The sequence below is a fragment of the Myxocyprinus asiaticus genome, chromosome 19, assembly GCF_019703515.2.
Source record: "Myxocyprinus asiaticus isolate MX2 ecotype Aquarium Trade chromosome 19, UBuf_Myxa_2, whole genome shotgun sequence".
In the NCBI taxonomy this organism is placed as follows: Eukaryota; Metazoa; Chordata; class Actinopteri; order Cypriniformes; family Catostomidae; genus Myxocyprinus; species Myxocyprinus asiaticus.
In genome coordinates this window covers 23,406,875-23,430,128 of record NC_059362.1, presented here as the reverse complement: position 1 = coordinate 23,430,128, position 23,254 = coordinate 23,406,875, and the positions used below count along the sequence as shown (strand labels likewise).

General features: G+C 39.6%; 1 protein-coding gene across 9 annotated transcripts in view; it reads right to left on the bottom strand.

Annotated features, from left to right (window-relative positions):
* Positions 1-23,254, bottom strand: part of LOC127456755 (protein furry homolog-like) — a 206,515-nt gene that overhangs the window by 91,242 nt on the left and 92,019 nt on the right. For 6 of the 9 annotated variants that reach the window (XM_051725323.1, XM_051725324.1, XM_051725318.1 and 3 more), the window contains 8 exons: positions 14,402-14,494; positions 13,815-13,913; positions 12,995-13,096; positions 9,523-9,567; positions 7,546-7,649; positions 1,386-1,494; positions 987-1,073; positions 691-862 (listed from right to left, as the gene is read on the bottom strand). In XM_051725323.1, the coding sequence (XP_051581283.1) occupies positions 691-862; positions 987-1,073; positions 1,386-1,494; positions 7,546-7,649; positions 9,523-9,567; positions 12,995-13,096; positions 13,815-13,913; positions 14,402-14,494 (811 nt within the window). The remainder of the gene's footprint in view (positions 1-690; positions 863-986; positions 1,074-1,385; positions 1,495-7,545; positions 7,650-9,522; positions 9,568-12,994; positions 13,097-13,814; positions 13,914-14,401; positions 14,495-23,254) is intronic. The other 3 variants (XM_051725319.1, XM_051725321.1, XM_051725325.1) reach the window with 1 other exon arrangement.

Sequence of the window (23,254 nt, the reverse complement as noted above, 5' to 3'; positions counted from 1 at the left end):
ATCTTTTGACTCAAACAGGTTTCAATGTAAAATCTTAATTAGGTTTCTTAACAGATGCAGTTTTGTTGCCATTTCTTCCAAGACAAACTCCACTGTGGTCAGCGCCATGTTGTTGTCACATGACTCTGTGCATCAAATGTTTAACCCTTTACTGACAGTACAGAGTCTCCGGAACTGACATCACTCAGTTTAAATGAATTCAAATTATGCGTTGCATATAGCGAAGCCAAAATACAACGTCCACGCATGTGTACGCGGGGTCACACAATGATATACAACTAGTGTGCTATATTCAAGTTTTCTAAAGCCATACAACAGCTTTGTTTGAGGAACAGACACAAATTTAAGTTGTTATTTGCAGATAATCTTGCCCTTCAGTGAGCTTGTAACTCTCTAACACATTGATTGAGTCGTGAATTAAGAACTTTCAAATTTAATCCATCCGATTCATGGAATGGTTCTTTTGAGCTGGTTTGTTTCAGTGAACTGGTTCTCGATTCAAGCTGTGGTGAATATGACCTATCAAAGGAGGAGTTTGAAATTTCTCTTTTTATGTTGCAAGGAAAAAAATAAAAGCATACTGTCTAGAATGACATGGGGGTGATGAAAGAATTCTAATTTTTGGGTGAACTATTTCTTTAATGGTCATCCTCATTAGGAGAGCTGTGAAGGAAGTTGTAGGGTCTGTACCGATGACCTTGGCTTCCTCGTCTGTGAGGGTGGTGTTAAGGAAGATTTTTTTGACCCGCAGTGTGTTGCCTGAGGGTAAGATGACGCCTGTAGTAGGCATGGGCGGCTCGCCATCTTTCTGTTGTAGGCTGTCGGCAATCACCAGGAAGGCCCGCAGACCAATATTCATCCTCTGAGAGAGACAGACAGAGAGATCATTAGCTTCTATGTTTCTTCAGTGCACATTATAGGGAAGAAGAGCAGAGTAAATCTTCATGGCTGTTGATCTGGGAGAGTGAGCATGTGTTTTCCCACACCTCTGGATTAATGGTAAAGGTCTTGTGGGACTTGCCCACACACAGCAGGTCATAGATGATCTCTTTCATGGCAAAGTCCAGCCTTTCCTACAGGGAGAGAGAGAAAAAAAAACATGACACCTAGTCACTTAATAAAGCCAAAAAAACTGTAATACCAACCAGTGTGAAAAACCAAAACCATACTCCTAAATGTTCATTTCTCTTTTTAATTTTATTTATGGTACAGTCACACAGTGTACTATATCACAGTATAGTAGAAAGTAGACAGTATTGTCTTGAAAAGTCGGCACAAAAATTATACACTGCGGCTTTCAACAGAAACCCGAACTATTCTAACTGGAATTAAAAAGAGTAAAGCTCTTCTGAACTGTGTCTTGAATCTTCAGAGTGGATTTTTACCTGAGCGATAAACTGAATGATCTTGACGAAGATGTTGAGGGGCGTGTCCCTGGGCACCACGCTGCGAGAGCCCTTCGGGAAAAGTGCTGTTACAATACTGAGGAGACGACTGTGAAAGAAAAGGGATGTTGTGAGGGTGTTTTATTCATAACCAATACCAAAACATTACAAAAAAGTAGTTTGTTAGGTTTAAAAAAAGTGTTTGGACACTTTCTGGTTGTCAAACTTTGTGGAACTTGTCCTTAGTTAATGTGATAAACTACACCTGTTGTTACTTTTCTAGGAAACCTATGTGAACTTGAGGGGAACTACCTTCATATGTCACTGCAAAAATGTCTCATGAAAGTTAGCTCAGAGAAAAGCCCTAGAATCATTTCTAGATGCTTTAATCATTTGCAGATGCCACTTGGCTGTCTAATGTAATGAAATGCATACATTTTTACTCTGTGGCCACTGCATATTTGTATATCTGTGTGATATGGGGCTTTTCCACTGCACGGTACAGCTCAACTCAACTCTGCTTGCTTTTTGGGGGTTTTCCACTGTGGATAGTACCTGGTACCTGATAATTTTTTTAGTACCACCTCGGTCAAGGTTCCAAGCGAGCCGAGTCGATACTAAATGTGACGTCAAAATCCTGCAGATCACTGATTGGTCAGAGAGAATCTTCACTACCAGTGTCACTGGATTTGCGACACGGACATCAACCCACTAGTTTTAAAGTTAGCAACAGCGGCAGCAATATCATTTGTTCACGCAACTTTCGAATTGTAAAAAGAAATGGATGTGCACAAAACCACGCCGTGGTCAATAAACGAGGTGCAGACATTCCTCTCGTTAGCGACGAACGAAACGACGCGAAACGAAAAAGTCTTTCAGGAAGTGTCTCAGCTGTTGGCCACACCGGACCTACCAACAGTGTAGGGAAAAGTAAAAAAAAAAAAAAACTACAGAACCATCAAGGACCACAACAGCCGGAGTGGTTCAAACAGAAGAAAGTGGAAGTGGTTTCGACCAAATGGATGCTATCTATGGCAATAGACCGGCGAGCAATGGGAGTGAGAGTGCCCTGGACTCGGCCACGCCGTTGTTGGAGTCCATGATGGAGGATGGTACCTTTTGTTACATTAACTCTATATTCTGCTTGAAGCTTCACTTTATTTAGTTGACCAGCTACTGGAAAGCTTGCTTCTGAAACAACCAGGCCAATTTAACTGTTACACTTGTATAAAATCACCATGCAACAACTGCTTTATGCAGCACAATGAGCTAGTAGCTAACAGCTAGCAGTTGTGTTATTGTTTATGGTCAGTAATGTTTGTGTCACGTTTAAGATGATGTCACGGCAGTAGAGGCGGCGCAACTATGACAATCAGCCTATAATCCAATCCACGTTGAGGCGGCACTAAACTGCAGTGGAAAAGCAAGCTCAGAAAAGTAAAGCGAGCAGAGCAGAGTCGAGTCGAACCGTAACATGCAGTGGAAAAGTGCCAATAGAGGGTTGCGTGTCTTCAGGCCGGTTTATGCTTCCGAACCTACGTGGTGGGCTCCGCATAGCTGCCAACACAGTGGCTTGCATTTCTGAAATAATTATACATTTTTTAAATAAACAAAAGCAAAGGAATTTGTGAATTCAAAAGTATTGATTAAATTACTGTAGCATTAAAACCAAGTTCAAAGTATGTGAACATGTTGAGATTTTGGTACATGCTTTTTATTATACATACTGTCTGCCATGCAGAGAGAGAGAAAAAATAAAACAAATACTGTATGTTTGCTCTTGAGTCACTTAAATAATAATACATAAATATTTTGCCACACTTGTGACCCTCCCTGCTGCAAAAAAAAATTTACAAAAAAATTAACTAACTACTCTCTTGATCCTGACCAACACATATTGTGTGTCATTTTAAAGCTAATAAGCCGGACTTTACAAAGCATATAGGCAATATAACAAACTCTAAACAAGGTCTTTTTAATTTGCCGACAAATTAGAAATGTTCTGTTTTATTAACTTGTGAAATATGATTATTAACATAATACTGTCAAAATACTGCTTTTGTTCACCTCTCCTTTCCCCGTATTGTGATAAATCTGGAGTAAAAGTGTGAAAACTTCAGGAAGGAGACATAGTGCATCATTAGTTCTAGAGGGCATTGTAGTTCTAGAGAGTGTTAGGTTTGATTACCAGAGATGCACAATGAATTTGTAGTATGTGTGCGCATGATGGGTATTGTAGTTCTAGAGAGTATGAGCCATGCTTATCAGTAATGGACAGAACACAACAAGTCTTCTTTTAGCGCACACTGAGATTTATGAGATTTATGTTTTAAGAGATTTATGTTTTAAAAACGGCAAAAGATTGCTGGTAAAGGAATGTAAATCTCAATGCTTCAGTAGAATCCAGCTGTAGTCATCATTTGCAGCAGTTGGTTTGTTGTGCACTGGAGCTTACATGTGCAGCCGTCATAAACTTTGCCGTTGTCACGACAATCACAGCAAGAGTTAAGAAATGTGTCCTCATAAGGCAACATTTTGTAAAAAAAATATATACACTATATTGCCAAAAGTATTCGCTTACCCATCCAAATAATTTAATTCAGGTGTTCCAATCACTTCCATGGCCACAGGTGTATAAAATGAAGCACCTAGGCATGCAGACTGCTTCTACAAACATTTGTGAAAGAATGGGCCGCTCTCAGGAGCTCAGTGAATTCCAGCGTGGTATTGTGATAGGATGCCACCTGTGCAACAAGTCCAGACGTGACATTTCCTCACTACTAAATATTCCACAGTCAACTGTCAGTGGTATTATAACAAAGTGGAAGCGATTGGGAATGACAGCAACTCAGCCACGTAAAATGACAGAGCGGGGTCAGCGGAGGTCGTCAACTTTCTGCAGAGTCAATCGCTACAGACCTCCAAAGTTCATGTGGCCTTCAGATTAGCTCAAGAACAGTGCGTAGAGAGCTTCATAGAATGGGTTTCCATGGCCGAACAGCTGCATCCAAGTCATACATCACCAAGTGCAATGCAAAGCGTCGGATGCAGTGGTGTAAAGCACGCCGCCACTGGACTCTAGAGCAGTGGAGACGCGTTCTCTGGAGTGACGAATCATGCTTCTCCATCTGGCAATCTGATGGATGAGTCTGGGTTTGGCGGTTGCCTGGAGAACGGTACTTGTCTGACTGCATTGTGCCAACTGTGAAGTTTGGTGGAGGGGGGATTATGGTGTGGGGCTGTTTTTCAGGAGCTGGGCTTGGCTCCTTAGTTCCAGTGAAAGGAACTCTGAATGCTTCAGCGTACCAAGAGATTTTGGACAATTCCATGCTCCCAACTTTGTGGGAACAGTTTGGGGATGGCCCCTTCCTGTTCCAACATGACTGCGCACCAGTGCACAAAGCAAGGTCCATAAAGACATGGATGAGCGAGTTTGGTGTGGAAGAACTTGACTGGCCTGCACAGAGTCCTCACCTCAACCCGATAGAGCACCTTTGGGATGAATTAGAGCGAAGACTGCGAGCCAGGCCTTCTCGTCCAACATCAGTGTCTGACCTCACAAATGCGCTTCTGGAAGAATGGTCAAGAATTCCCATAAACACACTCCTAAACCTTGTGGAAAGCCTTCCCAGAAAAGTTGAAGCTGTTATAGCTGCAAAGGGTGGGCCGACGTCATATTAAACCCTATGGATTAAGAATGGTATGTCACTTAAGTTCATATGCGTCTAAAGGCAGATGAACGAATACTTTTGGCAATATAGTGTATATAATATTCGGGTAAGTGAAACTTTGATTCTCGCGATTGATTCACGTACGCTGCATTTAAAAGTGTGTAAAAAAACATTTTCATGGTATAATATAGCACAGGCATAAGCCGGGAGAAGTCTTCCAGTGGCCACGGCATGATTATGCAGTTACATACAACGTGGAATGATCGCTAACTTTTTGTGCATCCGAATTGCTCTGTTTTAAAGCTGCCCGTAACTACTGCTATAGGATCAGTCTGCATCCAAATTGCTCCGTGTTAAAGCATTTAACATTTGAGTAAAACGTGACTGATTCACGCGTAAATACACGCTGTATAAAAAAAAAAAAATGTAAAACATTTAAAAAAAAAAAAAAAAAAATAAAAAAATAAATCAGTAAACGCATTTAGGCAGAGGGATTATAAGACTAGCCTTCCACTGGCCACGGCGTGATAAACAGGGTGAAATACTCACTCAATTCACTGACTTATGTAGCCAGACTGCTCTGTGTTAGAGATCCCTGAAACTGGGAGAATGGGATGAGCAAAGCTGACTCTGGATCAGCGGCTGCGAGCAACGTACTACATGGCTTGTATACGCAGACAAAATGTCATAATTTCTTAAAATATTCTACATTTTTGTTTAATACTAAACAAGTAATGTGATTCGTGAAACATACAGGTTTTATGACATTTTGGTAGCATTAAAAACGATTCCATTAAAGTTGTATCAACATGCGCAATTGAAGTAGGCTGTACGCAGTACGCACCGTGGATACTCAAAACAAGCTTGCACTGAGATTAATATTCATTTATTCATCAGACTTATACCTTGAACATGTTAGGTTGGCAGTCCCCACAGAATTTATATCTTGACTTCTGAAAACTTCTCAAGTTGGCTCTGGCATTGTCAATGGGCACCGCATATGATGACATATATGATACAGGTTCAGATGTTGAATTTTGTTGCATTAGGTAAGACAGTGGTTATTATTCATTATTCACGCTGGCTGCCATGTCGATGGAAAAACAAATCATGCATATTCCAGTAATTGAGTCTTTATTATAAATATGATGTGAAGACCTACTGATTGTAGACTTTCTAAATATCTTTTTGTTTAGTATGTTGTTTTGACATGAGTGTTTTATAGTAGCTAGCATGACCTGTTATATCCCTTGTATGTAATGCATGGCTATGCATGGCTTATTTGTATGGAATGCATAGCATAGCAGAAAAGAGAGTGGCAGTAAGAAAAAAAGAGTAACGCAAAAATAACGCAAAAAACCTTTTAATTTATTTAGTAACTTTTTAAAGGAGTAACACAATATCCTAACAAGTTACTTTTAAAAGTACCGTTACCCAACACTTTTGTGGGCACAAGAAAGCCAGTTGTTAGTGAGGCTAATTGGAAAAAATTACTTCAATTTGCTAGGGAGCATAAAGATTGGACTGTGGGGCAATGGAAAAAGGTAATGTGGTCTGATGAGTCCAGATTTACCCTATTCCAAAGTGATGTGCGTGTCAGGATAAGAAGGGAAGCGAATGAAGCGATGCACCCGTCAGGCATAGTGCCCACTGTAAAAGCCTCTGGAGGCAGTATTATAATCTGGGGTTACTTCAATTGCTCAGGTTTAGGTTCAGCAACGTTATGCGGCAATAAGATGAAGTCAGCTGACTACATGAATGTACTGAATGACCAGGTTATCACATCAATGGATTTTTTCTTCCCTGATGACACGGGCATATTCCAGGACGACAATGCCAAGATTCATCGGGTTAAAATTATGAAAAAGTGGTTCAGAGAGCATGAGGAATCATTTTTACACATGAATTGGCCACCACCTAGTCCTGACTTTAACCCCATTGAAAGTCTTACTGATGTGCTGGAGAAGACTTTACGGAGTGGTTCGACTCTACTGTCATCAATACAAAATCTCGACCAAAAATGAACTCTGGATGAAAATAAATGTTGTGACGTTGCATAAGGTTGTCGAAACAATGCCACGACGAAAGTGCGCCGTAATCAAAGCTAAAGGCAGTTCAACGAAATATTAGAGTATGCAACTTTTTCTTTGGCCAGGCAGTGCATCTTTTGTCACGTTTTCACTTGTAACTTCATGAAACGTAAACAGTAGATGTTCCCGATTAAAACAATGCTCACAAGTCCAACTACAATGTGATATTATGCAAAGATCTTAAAATAATCTTGGGAGAAAATTGTGATGCAACCTCAAATATCTTTTTATCATCCTGGGGGACAATCTGGTTACAAAGCAGACCAATCACAGCTGTTGAGGTCTGCATCGATGCAATGTGTATTTTTGGAGAGGTGCACGTCAGGCTAAGGCGTAGGTTCGACACAAAAGTATAAATCAGCCTTTACATGTGTGTGTATATATAAGGGTGAGTTGTACCTCTGCGTGGTTGTGTTGCTCTCACACTTGATCCTGATGATGTAAACCCAAAGCAGCCTGTAGAGAGATTCTAGTGCTACACGAGACATTTTGGGGTCTTTGTTCTAGAAAGAAGGGCACAACATTTTTTTTATTTTTTTTTTAAACTGGAAAACATACAAACAACATTCAGAAAACAGAAACCCATGGCACAAGCCCTTGAAGACCCACTTACTCAAAAAGAACAATTTTGGGATGCATTTATTGTTGATGAATTTGATACTTATGCCTCATTTTCAAAGTAACGTATCAGAAATTAAATTTGCATCCTCCTAAACAATCAAAACTAAAATGTAATTACAGAGCAATACACACAATACATAGATAATACGAAGTACAATACATATTATTCTAAAGCAGCTTTACAAAGAAAAATCTAAATAAGATTTAATCAAATGTGGAAATATTCATGCCAGATTCAGCCATGAAGAGCTCCTGCATGTATATCATGATGGGTGATCAATAGTTTGATTACTGCTCATAACAGAGGTAATCACAAGTAAGCTAATGAGGAGTATGATTCACTGGACTCACAAGCCAATAAGAGCTGTTATTTCTGCTTTAAGAGCATTGATGCACAGAGAGGTGACTTATAAATCATCTGATTAGAGGCAATGGATGATGAAAGGGGATTCATTAAATATCTGTGCTAATGAATCTATGATTATCACATCACAGCTTGTCCAAATCGAGTCACTTACCTAGCAGTTGTCTCTCACATTCTTTAAGTACTCAGTCTTTCTCTCTCTCTCTCTCTCTCTCTCTCTCTCTCTCTCTCTCTCTCTCACACACACACACACCTAATCAGTCTGCACCAGAGAGCCTTCAACAGTACAGGGTGTAATGACCAGCACTCGCCATAGGGGGTGATATGGTTGCATGCAGTATAGCTTACATCAAACGAGAAAGGGAGCACTTTGTATAGGATCTTTAAAGTGAATCTTTCTAGATTAACCATACTTTAAAAAACAAAAGCCAAAAGATAAAATCCAACAGCATCTGGGATTATATAGAGTATATGTTCTTGTCGGACCTAAAGAGCCTACAGGTATATTTAAAATATTTGAAAAACAAAAGTATAAACGCAACAAAACTTGATAACATTTTATAGTCTTCAAACTTCTACGCAGGAAGATCAAAGTAGGGGTTGCACATACCACTTAACTAGTTAATTAGCTCTGCCACTAATTGACGCATTTGCTCTGTGTCAACAAGTTGTAAATTGCATCAGTTCAATTGCACTTGTTCTATATGGCAAAAGGAGGAAAATTCCTCAATCCACAAACTGTATGTCAGTGTATCTGCGTGCAAATATAGTTATTTACACAAGTGAAAACACATTTGGAGTGTTCATGAAAAAAATCAACCTTCAGACGAAAAGCCCTCACTAAAACTGCCCTGAAACTAATCAAGGGTCAACAGAAGGCTAATGCTTTTTTTTTTTCATGATTTGTGCATACAGCATGAATGTGGCAATGGAGATATGCATACTTTCATTTCTCATCCACATCATCTCAGCTGCGCGGATATACTCTGTCCATAAAAGAAGCAAAGTATGCTGAAGTCGCACAGACTACTGCAAGTCATTTTCATAAGGTAAACATTGACCCGCCAAAACTAGTCAACTATTTTTCTTGAGAACTAGTCGATTTGAAATATGAGTAGAAATGCAAGCCCTAGATTAAAAGATCATGGCTTAGACAAAGACTACATATTTAACTTGGGTGATTTGCTGAGAAAGTTAGTTCTTGTTTAAATTCTTGTGGGTGGCAGGACAGTAAAGATTCTATTTAGCATTTTTTTTTTCTATGCAAGATGTCAGAAGCCAATGACTCAGGAAGTAAAGACCAGCTGAAGAAGCCAGCATGGAACACAGGTCAATCACATGACCCTTTCAGAGGCAGGGCTAGCTCCGCTGAGGTAGCCATGTAAACTCACCTGTAGGGTCTCAATCTGCTTACGGATGCTGTTGTTTGACGGCATCTGGAGTCAATAAACGTGCAAGAGAAACAAAAAAATGACAAAAGACGGGGTGATGGTGGTGGGGAAGACATGCAGGTTAGAAAAAGACAAACTTGAAGAATAAAACAAAGCTTCAGCTATGTGGTATGTACTACAACATGCAAAACAAAAGCGCAGGGCTTATTGGATGTAACACTTGGTGTCAGATTCTCTACAGAATCAGCACAAGTATTTTAACATTTATCCATACTTCACTAAGGAATAAAAATGTCCCATAAGACAAATGCTTCTATAAAGATTTTTTTTTTTTTTTAAATAAACTTAATTTTAATTTATAGAAAGGTGATGTTGCATGAGCGGACAAACAGCAGGACTTACATTAATAAACAAATATGAGGCAGGATTAGTGGGTGTGAATAGATGATTACAAGCAAAAGACTGAGATTGTGAAGACTTTAGTCAGAATAGACCTTAAGGGTAGATGCTATATTTAATTTTACACTAATTTAAATGAGGCTGTAAGGGATAGAAGTATAGTCTAGTTCAGTAGGTAATACTGAGCATTTTCCAAACAGCATTTTTGCACCCTTGAAGGGCACTTCGGGAAGGGAACGGCACTCGAAAGGTCATTCCAAAAAAAAGTTAGTTAATTTTTTCACAAAGGGCCCTTTCACAAGGCTTTTAGTGAATGTTACGTTTAAATTGTAATGCCATGCTCCCTTCAAAGTGCACACATCAAGAGTTCTGTCTTTCGAAGTGAGTAGGGCATAGGGAAGATCACTTTCAACTGGAATTTGCCCATTGTCTTAAGGGCCGTTCAGACCGAACATTTTTGCGCAAAAAAGAAGCTAGATGCAACACAACAAATAGAACAGAGTGCATGTGTCTTGAGATGCACTTTTAAAAGTTTAAGTTCTTTTTTACTTGAAATGGCGTCTAAAAAAACGTGGCGCCCCTGTGCGAGATGCACAAAAAACACCCGCATGTGTCCCAACGGTCAAAAACGTCCATCTAGCACATGATTACACAGAAACATTGAATGTGTTTTAAGGTCCTGTGTCACAACCTATGTTTTCTGGATTTGTTTTTTTTTTACCTGAACATTTTTTGGAAAGATATATTTTCAAATTTGCATCAGCTACCACAATACAATCCATTTAGTAGACGTCTATCCCTCGCACGTCACACAGCCTTGTTTTCATTAACATCTAACTGAATATGGTGTCTACCCTGATTAAGGTTCATTTGGACCTTAGTTTAGGTTGACACCATACTTAATTTGATGCTAAATTGATTTAGTTGATTCTATTAAATTTGATGCAAATGAATAGGTGGCTAGGAAGTTTGGAAGTACAGTCTGTTCAATATGTCATACTGTTGTCTACCTGGGCTTCTATTATTAAAATATACAAAACAATAACAATTTGTATTTTCAAAAGTTTCTAGTGGACAAAAAACATAAAAAATTAACATTAAAGTAGTTAAATGTTTCATTGATCGATACATAACAGAATGGCATTTGAAACGGACTGCACATCGGTCCCTCGCAGCCACGATTTGTTTGTTATCAAAGTAAATATGGCATGTAATCTGACTAAGGTCTTCTGGCCAGGAACGATTAAATGAAGGAGGGTTAGAACAGACAGGGGAGCAGACAGACAAGCAGGAGACCATGTATCTATCAGGAGAGGAATTGTCTGCCACTGAGACTACAAATCTCATAAACCTGGCCAAAATGGGCTTAAGACATTATACCAGGCCATGGAAGAAAACTTCACTTCTGTTCCTCAATTGCTCAACAGACATTGTGAAAAAAGTGTAAGAGCCAGTCTAAAGTGGATAAGGTGCAAGATTCACACTACAGTTCGATTCTCATCCATTTCTGATCTGGATAAATGATGAGAACAGAACTTAACTGGTACCGCAGGGAGGTATTCAAGTTTGATCACACATTCATTGAATCTCCACCACCGAAGTGAATCATCAGAAATCAAATACCCCAAAAGCTTTACAGATCAATCCACAAGATTTACATGATACATTTGCAACGGTTGGAGGTAAAAACAATCTTTTTGTAAGGGGAGTTGGGAAAACCAAAAAAGGATATCATCTTGGTAGTTGAACCAATGACAGTCAGTTCGTTTACATGCAGTTGAAAGGAATAGTTCACTCTAAAATGAAAATTATGTCAACATTTACTCACCCTTATGTCTTCCCAGATGTGTATGACTTTTTTTCTTCTGCTGAACACAAAGTTTTTTAGAAAAATTTCTCATCACTGTATGTCAATACAATGAATGGTGACCAAAACCCTGAAAAACACATAAGTAATCCATAAGACTCAAGTGATTTAATCCATGTCTTCTGAAGCGATCTAATAGATCTTGGGTGAGAACAGACCAAAATGTAACTCCTTTTTCACTGGACATCTTGCCATTGCAGTCTCTAGGTATGATCATGATTTCAAGCTCAATTACACTTTCTAGCGCTTGACGCATTCGCAGAGTGCTAGATGGCACTATAGGAAGTCTAATCGAGCTTGAAATCATGATCACCAAGGAGACTGCTGATGTCAAGATTTATTGTAAAAAAGGAGTCATATTTTGGTCTCTTCTCACCTAAAACTGATTAGATCGCTTCAAAATACATGAATTAAAACACGGAAGTCATATAGATTACTTCTATGCTGCCTTTATGTGTTTTTTGGAGCTTCGAAATGTTGGTCACCATTCTCTTGCATTGTATGAACATTGCAGAGCTGAGATATTCTTCTAAAAATCTTGTTTGTGTTCTTCAGAAGAAAAATTCTGGGACGGAAAAATAACATAATAACATTTTTGGTTGAACTATTCCTTTAAAAGTAAGTTCAGTAAGACTAAAACGATAATTCATCTTTTTAAAATGTCAAGTAAATGCTTTGGTTCGGCTGAAATTGTACCAGTTCGTTTTTTGCGAAGTCTGACTATCAGACCTAGATAATGTGATTGTAGCATTTAGATGTCCTTCAAACTTTATATGCACTGTGTCAAGCATACTTAGATGAAAACTGAAGCTTGACTATCCAAAAACCTGCTGTAGCTTGATTATAACTGTGCATGTAAACGTAATGATTGAAAAATAACATAGATACGAACATAAAGACAGGTTTCTGAGGTTTGATTTAGCAAAGAGTGGATGATGAATTTCTTTCCTTAATCTGCCTCTAGAATCTGTATGGAGCAACATCATACAGTTTTTTTTTTTTTCTTCAAACTTAAACACCCAAACAAAATTTGATACAAATTTAGTCATTTGTATAGCTACATTATTATTATTATTATTATTATTATTATTTTTAACATTTCATTGTGCAAAGCTATGTGTGTCAGCTCCAGTAGTTTACTTACTGCACATGACTATATTATGGAAATCATTCTTCGTTATTTTACTGCACTGAAAGCACACGTACCTTTAGGTGTGAAAGGCAGTTCTGAAGAAAGATGTGCCAGTTATTGAGGAAGAACTGCTTCTGACTAACACACAGCAGACACGTCACCAATGGATACAATGCCTGGATAGAGACAAAGGGACAAGTAAAAAAAGTTTAAAGAAATAGTATAATCAAAGATAAAATAAAAAAAGATCGTGTTTTATTCAACATATGAGTTAAGGTTTGTTACAATACCAAAATTTCAGTAGTCGATACCAATACCAGTGAAATTTCAAGGTTATCAATACCAATTTCAATATCATAGAAAAATGAACATACGAATAAACAACATTTTTTTTTAAGTTAAATGCGAGTACAAATATTAACAAATTAAAACAATTTGTATCCTTGAAGTGTTTCTCACTTAAACACTGAAAGTTTCTCTCATAATTATTCAAATAAACAAACCATATAAAGAACAAAGTAAATTAGAAGCAGTGTGATTGTCTTTTTATTATTATTTTTGTTTGATTAATACTGGCAACATAACAGACAACCTCACATAACAGCGAAGCATGAATGCTCTTCATAAAGCATGCTCACAAATATGCATGAGCGTTTGAAAGCAGCTGCCTGTCAGTCAGGCAGCACTCTTGAATGAGTGGGTGCACTGTACTACTGATACTGTAGAAAGACTGCCATTGTTACATTTATTTCATTTTAGTGTCGACTTGGTAACAAAGCACAGGTACTTGTGACATTCCTATATGGGTATTAAATATAGGCCTGTTGGGTGGGAGAATGATCTAGACTACAGAGTACTGTGGGAAAGTGCACATTTAAGCAGAAAAGACTGTACCAGTGAGTGCTTCTTCCTTGAGCTGAGGTCAAAGGTCGTCTGGTAGAGCATCTCCACGAAGTTCTTCAGGCAGGGAACATTCACTTCATTCTTCACCGCCTAACCAACACACACAAGCTCAAACATATGAGTCCTTGTGCTGAGCTACACACAACACACAAATCACTCAGAGCTATTCAGCTATTCATCTGGTCTTTAATGCAAAACGGAATATATTTTAAATTGTGTTTCTGTATCAAATCATTCCACAAGCTCCAGCTCAATCCTCTGGAGGACATGTACCATCATGAAGGCTGCAGAAGAGTCAATGAGCCTGTCAACTGATTTTTTACAAATGCATTGTTCCATGGCACCAGTTAATATCTGGACTGGTGCAAGTAGTGAAATGTTCTGCATTTTGTGTTGCAATATTGAAAAATCAGGCTAATTTGAATCAGACTACATGTGGCAATACTGCAATTTAACCAGATCGCATATAAACAAATTCTTGCCTTATGCATGTGAAATCTATCTAAAAGGAAAGATTGGAGCACAAGAATGAATTATATTATATGATCTGTAGGAATGGAGATTTCTGCAGTACTTACAGCAGCTACAGGGATGAGGATCTCAACAAACAGGCCAGCCAGTGCATGTTTGATATCTTTATCCTTCACCTCCAGGAAATACTGAGCACATTCCTGTCTCGCCAACACATACACACACAAAACAAGACATTTAATCAATTACATGATAATCTTAGCACAAAGAACTTAGAAGAAATGCGTACGTTTACAGTATATGAAAATTAAAAAGGATGTGACACTACTAAAGCTCTTGTACGACAGTGGCTGGAGAGATATGAGGGCCAATATAAAATACAGCATCTCTTTGCAACTACTGGCGCAATAAAAATTTCTGGATTACGGTGCTTGTTAAATGCAGCACATATTGAGTACAGGATTTTACTGCCTATTACAGGCTTAATGTAAAGATATTGCTTCACATAGTCCTGTTGGCAAAGGTAGGGCCAACTCACTGAAACTGTTACTCAAGAGATTTTATGAGGCATGATTACAGAGAGCTCACAAATAAAACAAAAGAAGCACTGTCTGACTGACAATAGAGGCGGCGAGACTCACATACTTATTGACCCCCAACACAGTGATAATGTAACACCAGAGAACATCTCTAGTGTCTAATATTAAAGGAACAGAGTCGAGTGGCGCCATGCGAGGTTCGGACCTGTGAACGGCGAGCTCTGTGCACTTTGCTAGTTTTAATACTTTTTGTGTCATAAACCGGTGAGACTCGATACACCCTGATTCTTAACTGTTCTAGGAAGACAATATGTCAAAGAATTCAAAATCCTCGGGCTCTGGAGACATTAAAAGACACTTATGTGCTCAAGCTGATGCCCACCTGCAGCAGGCCGCAAGCCCGGGAATCGATTTGGCCAATGAGGTGAAGGAAATTCAGTGACAATTGATGAACGTGTCAGCAATGCTGACGACGGTCGTTGCTGATTTGGAGGAGCTTGCTGTAATACGTCGATCGATCACTGCCATGGAGACGAAATTCACTGAGATGGTTACAAGAGTGGCGGATGTTGAGGAATGGATCGATTATCTGGAGTCATCGGAGAGGGAATTAGCTGCTAATCTGCTAGCGACCAAGGTGGACTTGGAGTGCTTTTGGGAAAAGTTGGAAGATATGGAGAATCGTAACCAGCGGAACAACATCCGAATTGTTGGAATTCCTGAGTGAGCAGAGGGTTAGAATATGGTGAAATTGCTTGACGAACTCTTTCCGAGTCTGCTCAACATAACAGGCCATAAGCTGGAAATCGAGCGAGCTCATACGAGTTCCAGCTCAGCAATACGCTGAGGGAGACAGGTGCCGATCAATTCTGGACAAATTCTCATGAAAAAAAAATCTCATGTTACATGAGGCAAGGAGTAAAGGAAGGCTTTCTTGGAAGAACCAAATCATTTTCTTGTTCGCAGACTTTGCGAATTCGACAAGAGAGAAACGTGATTGATTCAAGGAATGCAATAATCTCTTACATCAATGGAAGGTCACTTTTGCACTGATGTTCCAGGCCAAATTGAGAATAGATGCTAAGGATGGCTGCGAAGTATTTACATGTCACCAACAAGCGATGTCCTTCATAAAGTCAACGGAGTAAGTCATTGTGTAATACTTGCGGCCTGACTCATTGAACATCCACTTGATCGTCCGAGGAAACTGGGTGCCTTTTTTGTTTCTTTTTGTGTTGGTTCCGCCTAGCGGCTAAAGTTTGTTATGTGTAGTAACACTCCTTCGGACACTGTTGTGGATGAATCTGCACGTTCTTTGTGCTTATGCCTCCTATTGGTTCGGGGGCTCTCGTAGGCGTACATGGACTGTTTGAGTTTAGAGGGATGGACGCCGATTGGCGCTGTTGTGCACGGGGTTAATGCGCACGTTTTCCTTTTTTCTGTTTGTTTGTTCGGGGGGGGGGGAGTTTGGTGTTTGACTGTTGCACTAATGTTGGAATGTGGTCTTTATAATTTAATTTTGGACACAATCTATTTTTTCTAATATGTCAAAATGTCAAATGTTAATATGAGTGGATTGTATCTCTCCACGTGAAATGTGAATGGGTTGGGGCACCCCATAAAAAGGAAGGTTATTACTTTTCTTAAACGTAAGAAATATGATATAGTGTTTCTTCAAAAAAAGCATCTTTCCCCGCAGGAAGCTGAAAAATTTGTGAAGATAAGGGGTGGGCATGTTTTCTTTTGTGCTGGCTCAAGTAAGAGCAGGGGAGTCATTACATTGATAAGTAAACATTTACAATTCAAATGTCTCAAACAGAGTAAAGACAAAGTAGGAAGTCATTATTTGTTTAGCAGAAATTCAGGGGCAAAGGTTGATTTTGGGTAATATTTACACACCTAAAGCTGATGAACAGGGCTTTTTTATAGATCTTGAAGGCATGTTGCAAGCCGCTAGCACCCCTCATGACATAATATTGGGAGGACACTTTAATCTATTGATGGACTCAATCCTTGATCATAGTGAAGCAAAAGTGTGTAAGCCCCCTAGAGCAACATTGAAGCTTCAAAGGATGTGTAAAAATCTTGGTCTTACAGATATTTGGAGACTTTTGAACCCATCTGGTAGGGACTATACATTCTTTTCATCAGTCCATAAGATTTATTCTAGAATAGATTTTTTTTTTTTTGGCAGAAATTGTGACATTTTGGCATTGATTTTGAAAATATGACTGATCATGCAAAAAAAATCATGCATGTCTTTTATTTAAGGATAGTGATCATATGAAGCCTTTTATAATCACATAGTTGTTTGGCTCCTTTTTAAATCATAATAACAGAAATCACCTAAATGGCCCTGATCAAAAGTTTACATACCCTTGAATGTTTGGCCATGTTACAGACACACAAGTTGACACACACAGGTTTAAATGGCAATTAAGGGTTAATTTACCACACCTGTGGCTTTTTAAATTGCAATTAATGTCTGTGTATAAACAGTCAATGAGTTTGTTAGCTCTAACGTGGATGCACTGAGCAGGCTACATACTGAGCCATGGCGAGCAGAAAATTACTGTCAAAAGACCTGTGTAACAAGGTAATGGAACTTTATAAAGATGGAAAAGGATATAAAAATATATCCTAAGCCTTGAAAATGCCAGTCAGTACTGTTCAATCACTTATTAAGAAGTGGAAAATTCAGGGCTCTCTTGATACCAAGCCAATTTCAGCCACAACTGCCAGAAGAATTGTTCGGGATACAAAGAAAATCCCACAGGTAACCTCAGGAGAAATACAAAGGAGCACAATACTTGTTGACCCCTCTCCAAACATAGTGCTTATGGTTTTGACCATAAAGCTCTATTTTGGTCTTGTCACTCCAAATTACAGTGTGCCAGAAGCTGTGAGGCATGTCAAGGTTTTGTCAGGTATATTGTAACAGGGCTTTTTTGTGGCATTGGCTTCTTTCTGGCAACTCGGCCATGCAGCTCATTTTTGTTCAAGTATCGTCGTATTTTGCTCCTTGAAACAACCACACCGTCTTTTTTCCAGAGCAGCCCGTATTTCTCCTGAGGTTACCTGTGTGTTTTTCTTTGTATCCTGAACAATTCTTCTGGCAGTTGTGGCTGAAATCTTTCTTGGTCTACCTGACCTTGGCTTGGTATCAAGAGATCCTCGAATTTTCCACTTATTAATAAGTGATTGAACAGTACTGACTGGCATTTTCAAGGCTTTGGATATATTTTTATATCCTTTTCCATCTTTATAAAGTTCCATTACCTTGTTACACAGGTCTTTTGACGGTTCTTTTCTGCTCCCCATGGCTCAGTATCTAGCCTGCTCTGTGCATCCACGTTTGTGTGTCACCTTGTGTGTCTGTAACAAGGCCAAACGTTCAAGGGTGTGTAAACTTTTGATCAGGGCCATTTGGGTGATTTCTGTTACCATTATGATTTAAAAAGGAGCCAAAAAAACTATGTGATAATAAATGGCTTCATATGATCACTATCCTTAAATAAAAGAGTTTTTTTGCATGATCAGTCATATTTTCAAAATCAATGCCAAAATTTCACAATTTCTGCCAGGGTATGCAAACTTTTGAGCAAAACTGTATATCAAAGTCCCTCATTTCATCTGTTGTTGATTGATCAGTTTGAAACATCTTATTCTCAGATCACACCCTGGTGAGTTTAAAGATGTTGCCACATATGGAGAAAAATAAATCATATAGTTGGTGCCTTAATGTATCCCTTTCACATAATCCTGAATTCCAACAAATGTTAAAGGCTGAAATCAATGTTTATATGGAGACCAACTGATCCTCAGTATCCTCTGTGGGTGTGGCTTGGGAGGCATTTAAGGTGGTTCTCAGGGGTCATACAGTATGCCTCATTCATCAAAAAATCCAAAGCACGAGAACTCATGGAGCTGGAAGGGAATATTAAAAGTGCCGAGGCAGAGCTGAAGCGCCGAATGTCATCTGATGGCCTCAGAGAATTTACACGATTGAAATATAGATATAATACTATTTTGTCACGGAAGGTGGAGTTATGGCTAATCAGGGCAAGAGTCATACTTTGAGTCGGGGGACAAAGCAGGTAAGCTTTTGGCTTGATAAATAAAGCAGAGAGAGTCTTTTTCTATCATTCCCTCAGTGAAATCTGCTGGTGGGGATCAGTTTGATTCTTAAAAAGGACAAAGATCTAAGCGAGTGTAAGAGTTACCGTCCAATTTCCCTGATCCAGCTAGACGTAAAATATTGTCAAAAATTCTGGCTAACCGATTAAGTTATGACATCTCTTATACATATAGATCAGGTGGGGTTTATTCGGGGCCGCAGTTCTTCTGATAGCATTAAGCGTTTTATCAATATCATGTGGTCGGTGGCGAATGATCAGACTCCGGTCGCTGCCGTCTCACTTGACGGCGAAAAGGCGTTTGATATGGAAGAATGGGATTATCTTTTTAAGATTTTGGAAATGTACTGGTTCAGGAATACTTTTATTGGATAGATTAAGTTACTTTATGGACACCCGGTAGCGGCGGTACAAACAAATGGATTAATTTCAGATTATTTTACTCTGGACAGGGGCACCTAGCAGGGTTGCCCTCTTTCCCCATTATTGTTCTGTCTTGCCCTGGAACCATTAGCAGCCGAGATGAGAAAGGAGGATGATTTTCCAGGGGTGGTGGCGGGAGGTATGGCGCATAAGCTTTTGCTTTACGCAGATGATATTTTATTATTTGTCTTCAACCCCATTAGATCTATGCCTTGCCTCCACAGAATTATTCATTCCATTTCTAAATTCTCGGGATACAGAGTCAATTGGTCTAAATCCAAAGCTTTGGCTCTGACAGCGTACTGCCCAGTAACGGCTTTCCAGCTGGGTGCCTTCCAGTGGCCCAAACAGGGCATTAAGTATTTGGGCATTTTAAACCCAGCAAATTTGTGTGATTTAGTTTTTGATTTAATTTTGACCCCTTAATAAAAAGGTTTTCGAGTAATATGGGCAGGTGGGCTTCATTACATTTATCTATGATTGGGAAGGTTAATGTTATTAAAATGAATTGTATTCCAAAATGTAACTACCTGCTACAATCTCTCCCTGTAGATGTCCCCCTCTCTTATTTCAAGCAATTTGATAGCATAGCGAAGTCCTTCATTTGGAATGGTAAGCATCCTAGATTACATTTTAATAAGTTACACAGGCCGTATGACAAAGGTGGGCTAGGCCTACCCAATATTTTGTTTTATTATTATGTATTCGGTTTCAGATATTTGTCTCATTGGTCACTTCCACCTGAGAGAGCTCCTCCCTGGTTTTGTATTGAACAGGAAGTTCTTGTCCCTATTTTGCCATTGCAAAGCCTTTCTATCAAACTAACCGGAGAAGTTACGTTACACCGTTATCTCGCATTTGCACTCGGTATGGACAAAAGTGTCCAGAGTGTTTAATTCGGACATTTATTTAAATGTTGCCTCAAGCATATGGCTGAACCCTAAATTGTGTAATAATAAGTCCCCTTTCTGCTGGTCAGAGTGGATTGTGAGGGGGGTTTCTACACTCGGTGACCTATTTGAGAGTGGAGTGTTAAGATCTTTTGAAAATTTGGTTCAACATGTTGGGATTCCCAGATCTAAGTTCTGTAGGTATTTACAGCTGCGCCACCTGCTCTGTATTGTTTTTGGGGGTAGCTCACACCCCCATCTGGGAGAGGTCATTACTGCTTTTGGAAAAGGTCATGAGGCATCAGTGTATTACTCCCTGCTAATTCAGAGTCTGGGGGTCAGAGCTTTAACTTCTATCAAGAGATTATGGGAGAAAGATTTAAACTTGGTATTGGACGAGGGAGTATGGGCTAGGATTCTAAAACATGTCAAGTCTGCATCTAGAGATGCAAGGGTTCGCCTTATGCAATTCAAGATTTTACATAGATTCTATTGGACCCCCTCTAGATTGTATAGGCTTGGTCTTAAAGATACACCCACCTGCTGGCGATGCCAATCAGATGGAGACACAACCCATGTTTTTTGGGGGTGTGTTAAGATCCAAGAATTTTGGTTGAAGGTTCAGAGTTTTATAAGTGACGTTTTGGGCACTCAGATTTAATTTTGCCCCAGACTCTGTATTTTGGGCACTGGGGCGGTCATAAATTTTGGGGATAAACACATAAAAAATTGGGTTCTGACCAGTATTATGATTGGCAGGCAGATTATTTTAAGGGGATGGAAGTCGGATGGAGCGCCCTCATTTCTGGAATGGTGTGCAGAGATGGGGAGGGTGGCAGCTTTCGAGGAGGTGTCAAGCAGAAGGCTGGGGGTTCGGGATTTGTTTGATAGGAAATGGGGAAATTTTCTTTTTTTTTTTTTTTTTTGTGTATATTCTTATTTGTGACCACAGGGGTGTTTGTTGGGGGTCAGGGTGGGGTTGGTGATTGGGGAGGGGCAAAAGTGGGGGTTAAATGTTAAATGTTGATTCAAAATATATATGTTGTGCTTTTTTGTGTTATATGCCTACAAATCAATAAAAAAAATTAAATTCAAAAAAATATATATTAAAAGGAATAGTTCACAGAAAAATTACAATTCTGTCATTATTTACACAGCCTTATGTCGTTCCAAACTCGTACAGTTTCCGTGTTTTTCCATGGAACACATAGGGAGAATTTTGAAGAATCTTTACACACATCTATTTCATGGTGACTACGGGCTGTCAAGTTGCATAATAATTTGCATGAATGATTTTATTTGAGAGTGAACAATGACTTGAATTTCAGTCTGTTCCTCACACAAAACTATCGTATGGCTTAAGTAGTCGGCATAGGGGCTCAGAACAACATGAAGGTATATAAATATGGCAGAATTTTCATTTTCTGGGTGAACTATTCCTATGAAGACATCCTTTAAGTGGACACACATCAACATCATGAAACACCAAACTTCCTTAGCTTTTTACAAACTTTTAGGTTACTTGAGTAACCCCGGTTCTCTGATAACATTAAGTGAGGTATCTCACTAAGGGAACGCCCCAGGAGTAACCGATTGTGGAATCACCAATGACACAATGTCTGTCAAGATTGGCAGACCAATCGCTACAGCTTATAAGGAGTCCCACCTCCCTAATATAAACCACAGCTACCTGTTGCTGCCTCATTCTCCGCATATCTCTCTGTGCGAACTGCAAGGAGGGCGATGATGTGAGGTACCTCACTTCATGTTATCAGAGAACCGGGATTACGCAAGTAACCTAAAGTTCTCTTTCTAACATTCATTCGGTATCTCACTAAGGGATATAGATAACTCCAGAATTGCAGATATGCTGGCTGAAACAGACAACACAAGCAGAGAAAACACACAACCTAACAATTGAACTGAATCATTTTCTTCGTTATACAAGAAATTAAATCAGAATCATAAGAATGTGGATCTGCTACTATATAGCCAACTGTATATATGTGTGTGCTTAATGTACAGTATGCTGCATTCCCGCCTCAAAGAGTGAGCCACTGAAGGCTCTGTAACATCCAGTCTGTAAAACCTAAGAAGTGTGAAGAGATGACCAACTCGCTGCAGCACAAATGTCTTGAACTGAAATGCCCTTGAACAGAGCCCAGGACGTGGCCATACACCTAGTGGAGTGAGCCAATAAACCCTCTGGAGGTTGCCAATTAGAGCTATTCTAGCATAGCACAACCGTGTCCACCTCCCAATGAGAGAGGCGCTGGCGAGAAATAGGTTTACCCTATAAGAGCTAGCTACTCCCTTCAGGCTCTTGTCTTTTGCACTATGCCGTCAAAGCACGTACTGGGCACAAACAATGCATCCTCTCCTCCTCTGTGGAGGAAAAAGGTGGTGGGTGAAAAGCCAACAAGTCTACCGACTGGCACGCGCTCGAGGAGTCACTCACCTTAGCACAAATGCCGGGTTTGGTCTAAGGGTTACTTTTTTACCTCCCTGAGCAAACCACATACACGAGGAATGAACTGATAAAGCATGCAATTCACTTACTCGTTTAGCAGTCATGAGAGCAAGTAACAAAGCTGTCTTTAAAGAGCACAGCTTTAACATAATACCCTCTAGTGGTTCTGACGGGAGCAGAGACAGCGCATTCAGGACCACAGACAGATCGCATGGTGGCCGGTCTAGTCTTATCGCAATGTGAAGAATCTACGGCTGCCTGTCCAAATCTCTGCCAGATGAGGCTCGTCACTTGAGGGTAAAGCCTCCATTCTCCATACAGAGGATTCCCTCTGGACAGCAAATCCACTCACGTTCATTACGCCTGGAACATGTGTTGCTCGCAATGGTAATAGGTTCACGTTGCTCTACACAATCAGTTTCTCTGCCAAGCTGTGAAGCTGGCGCAAGCTCCCCCTTGCCGATTTATATAGGCTATCACCGTTGTGTTGTCTGTCCTGATC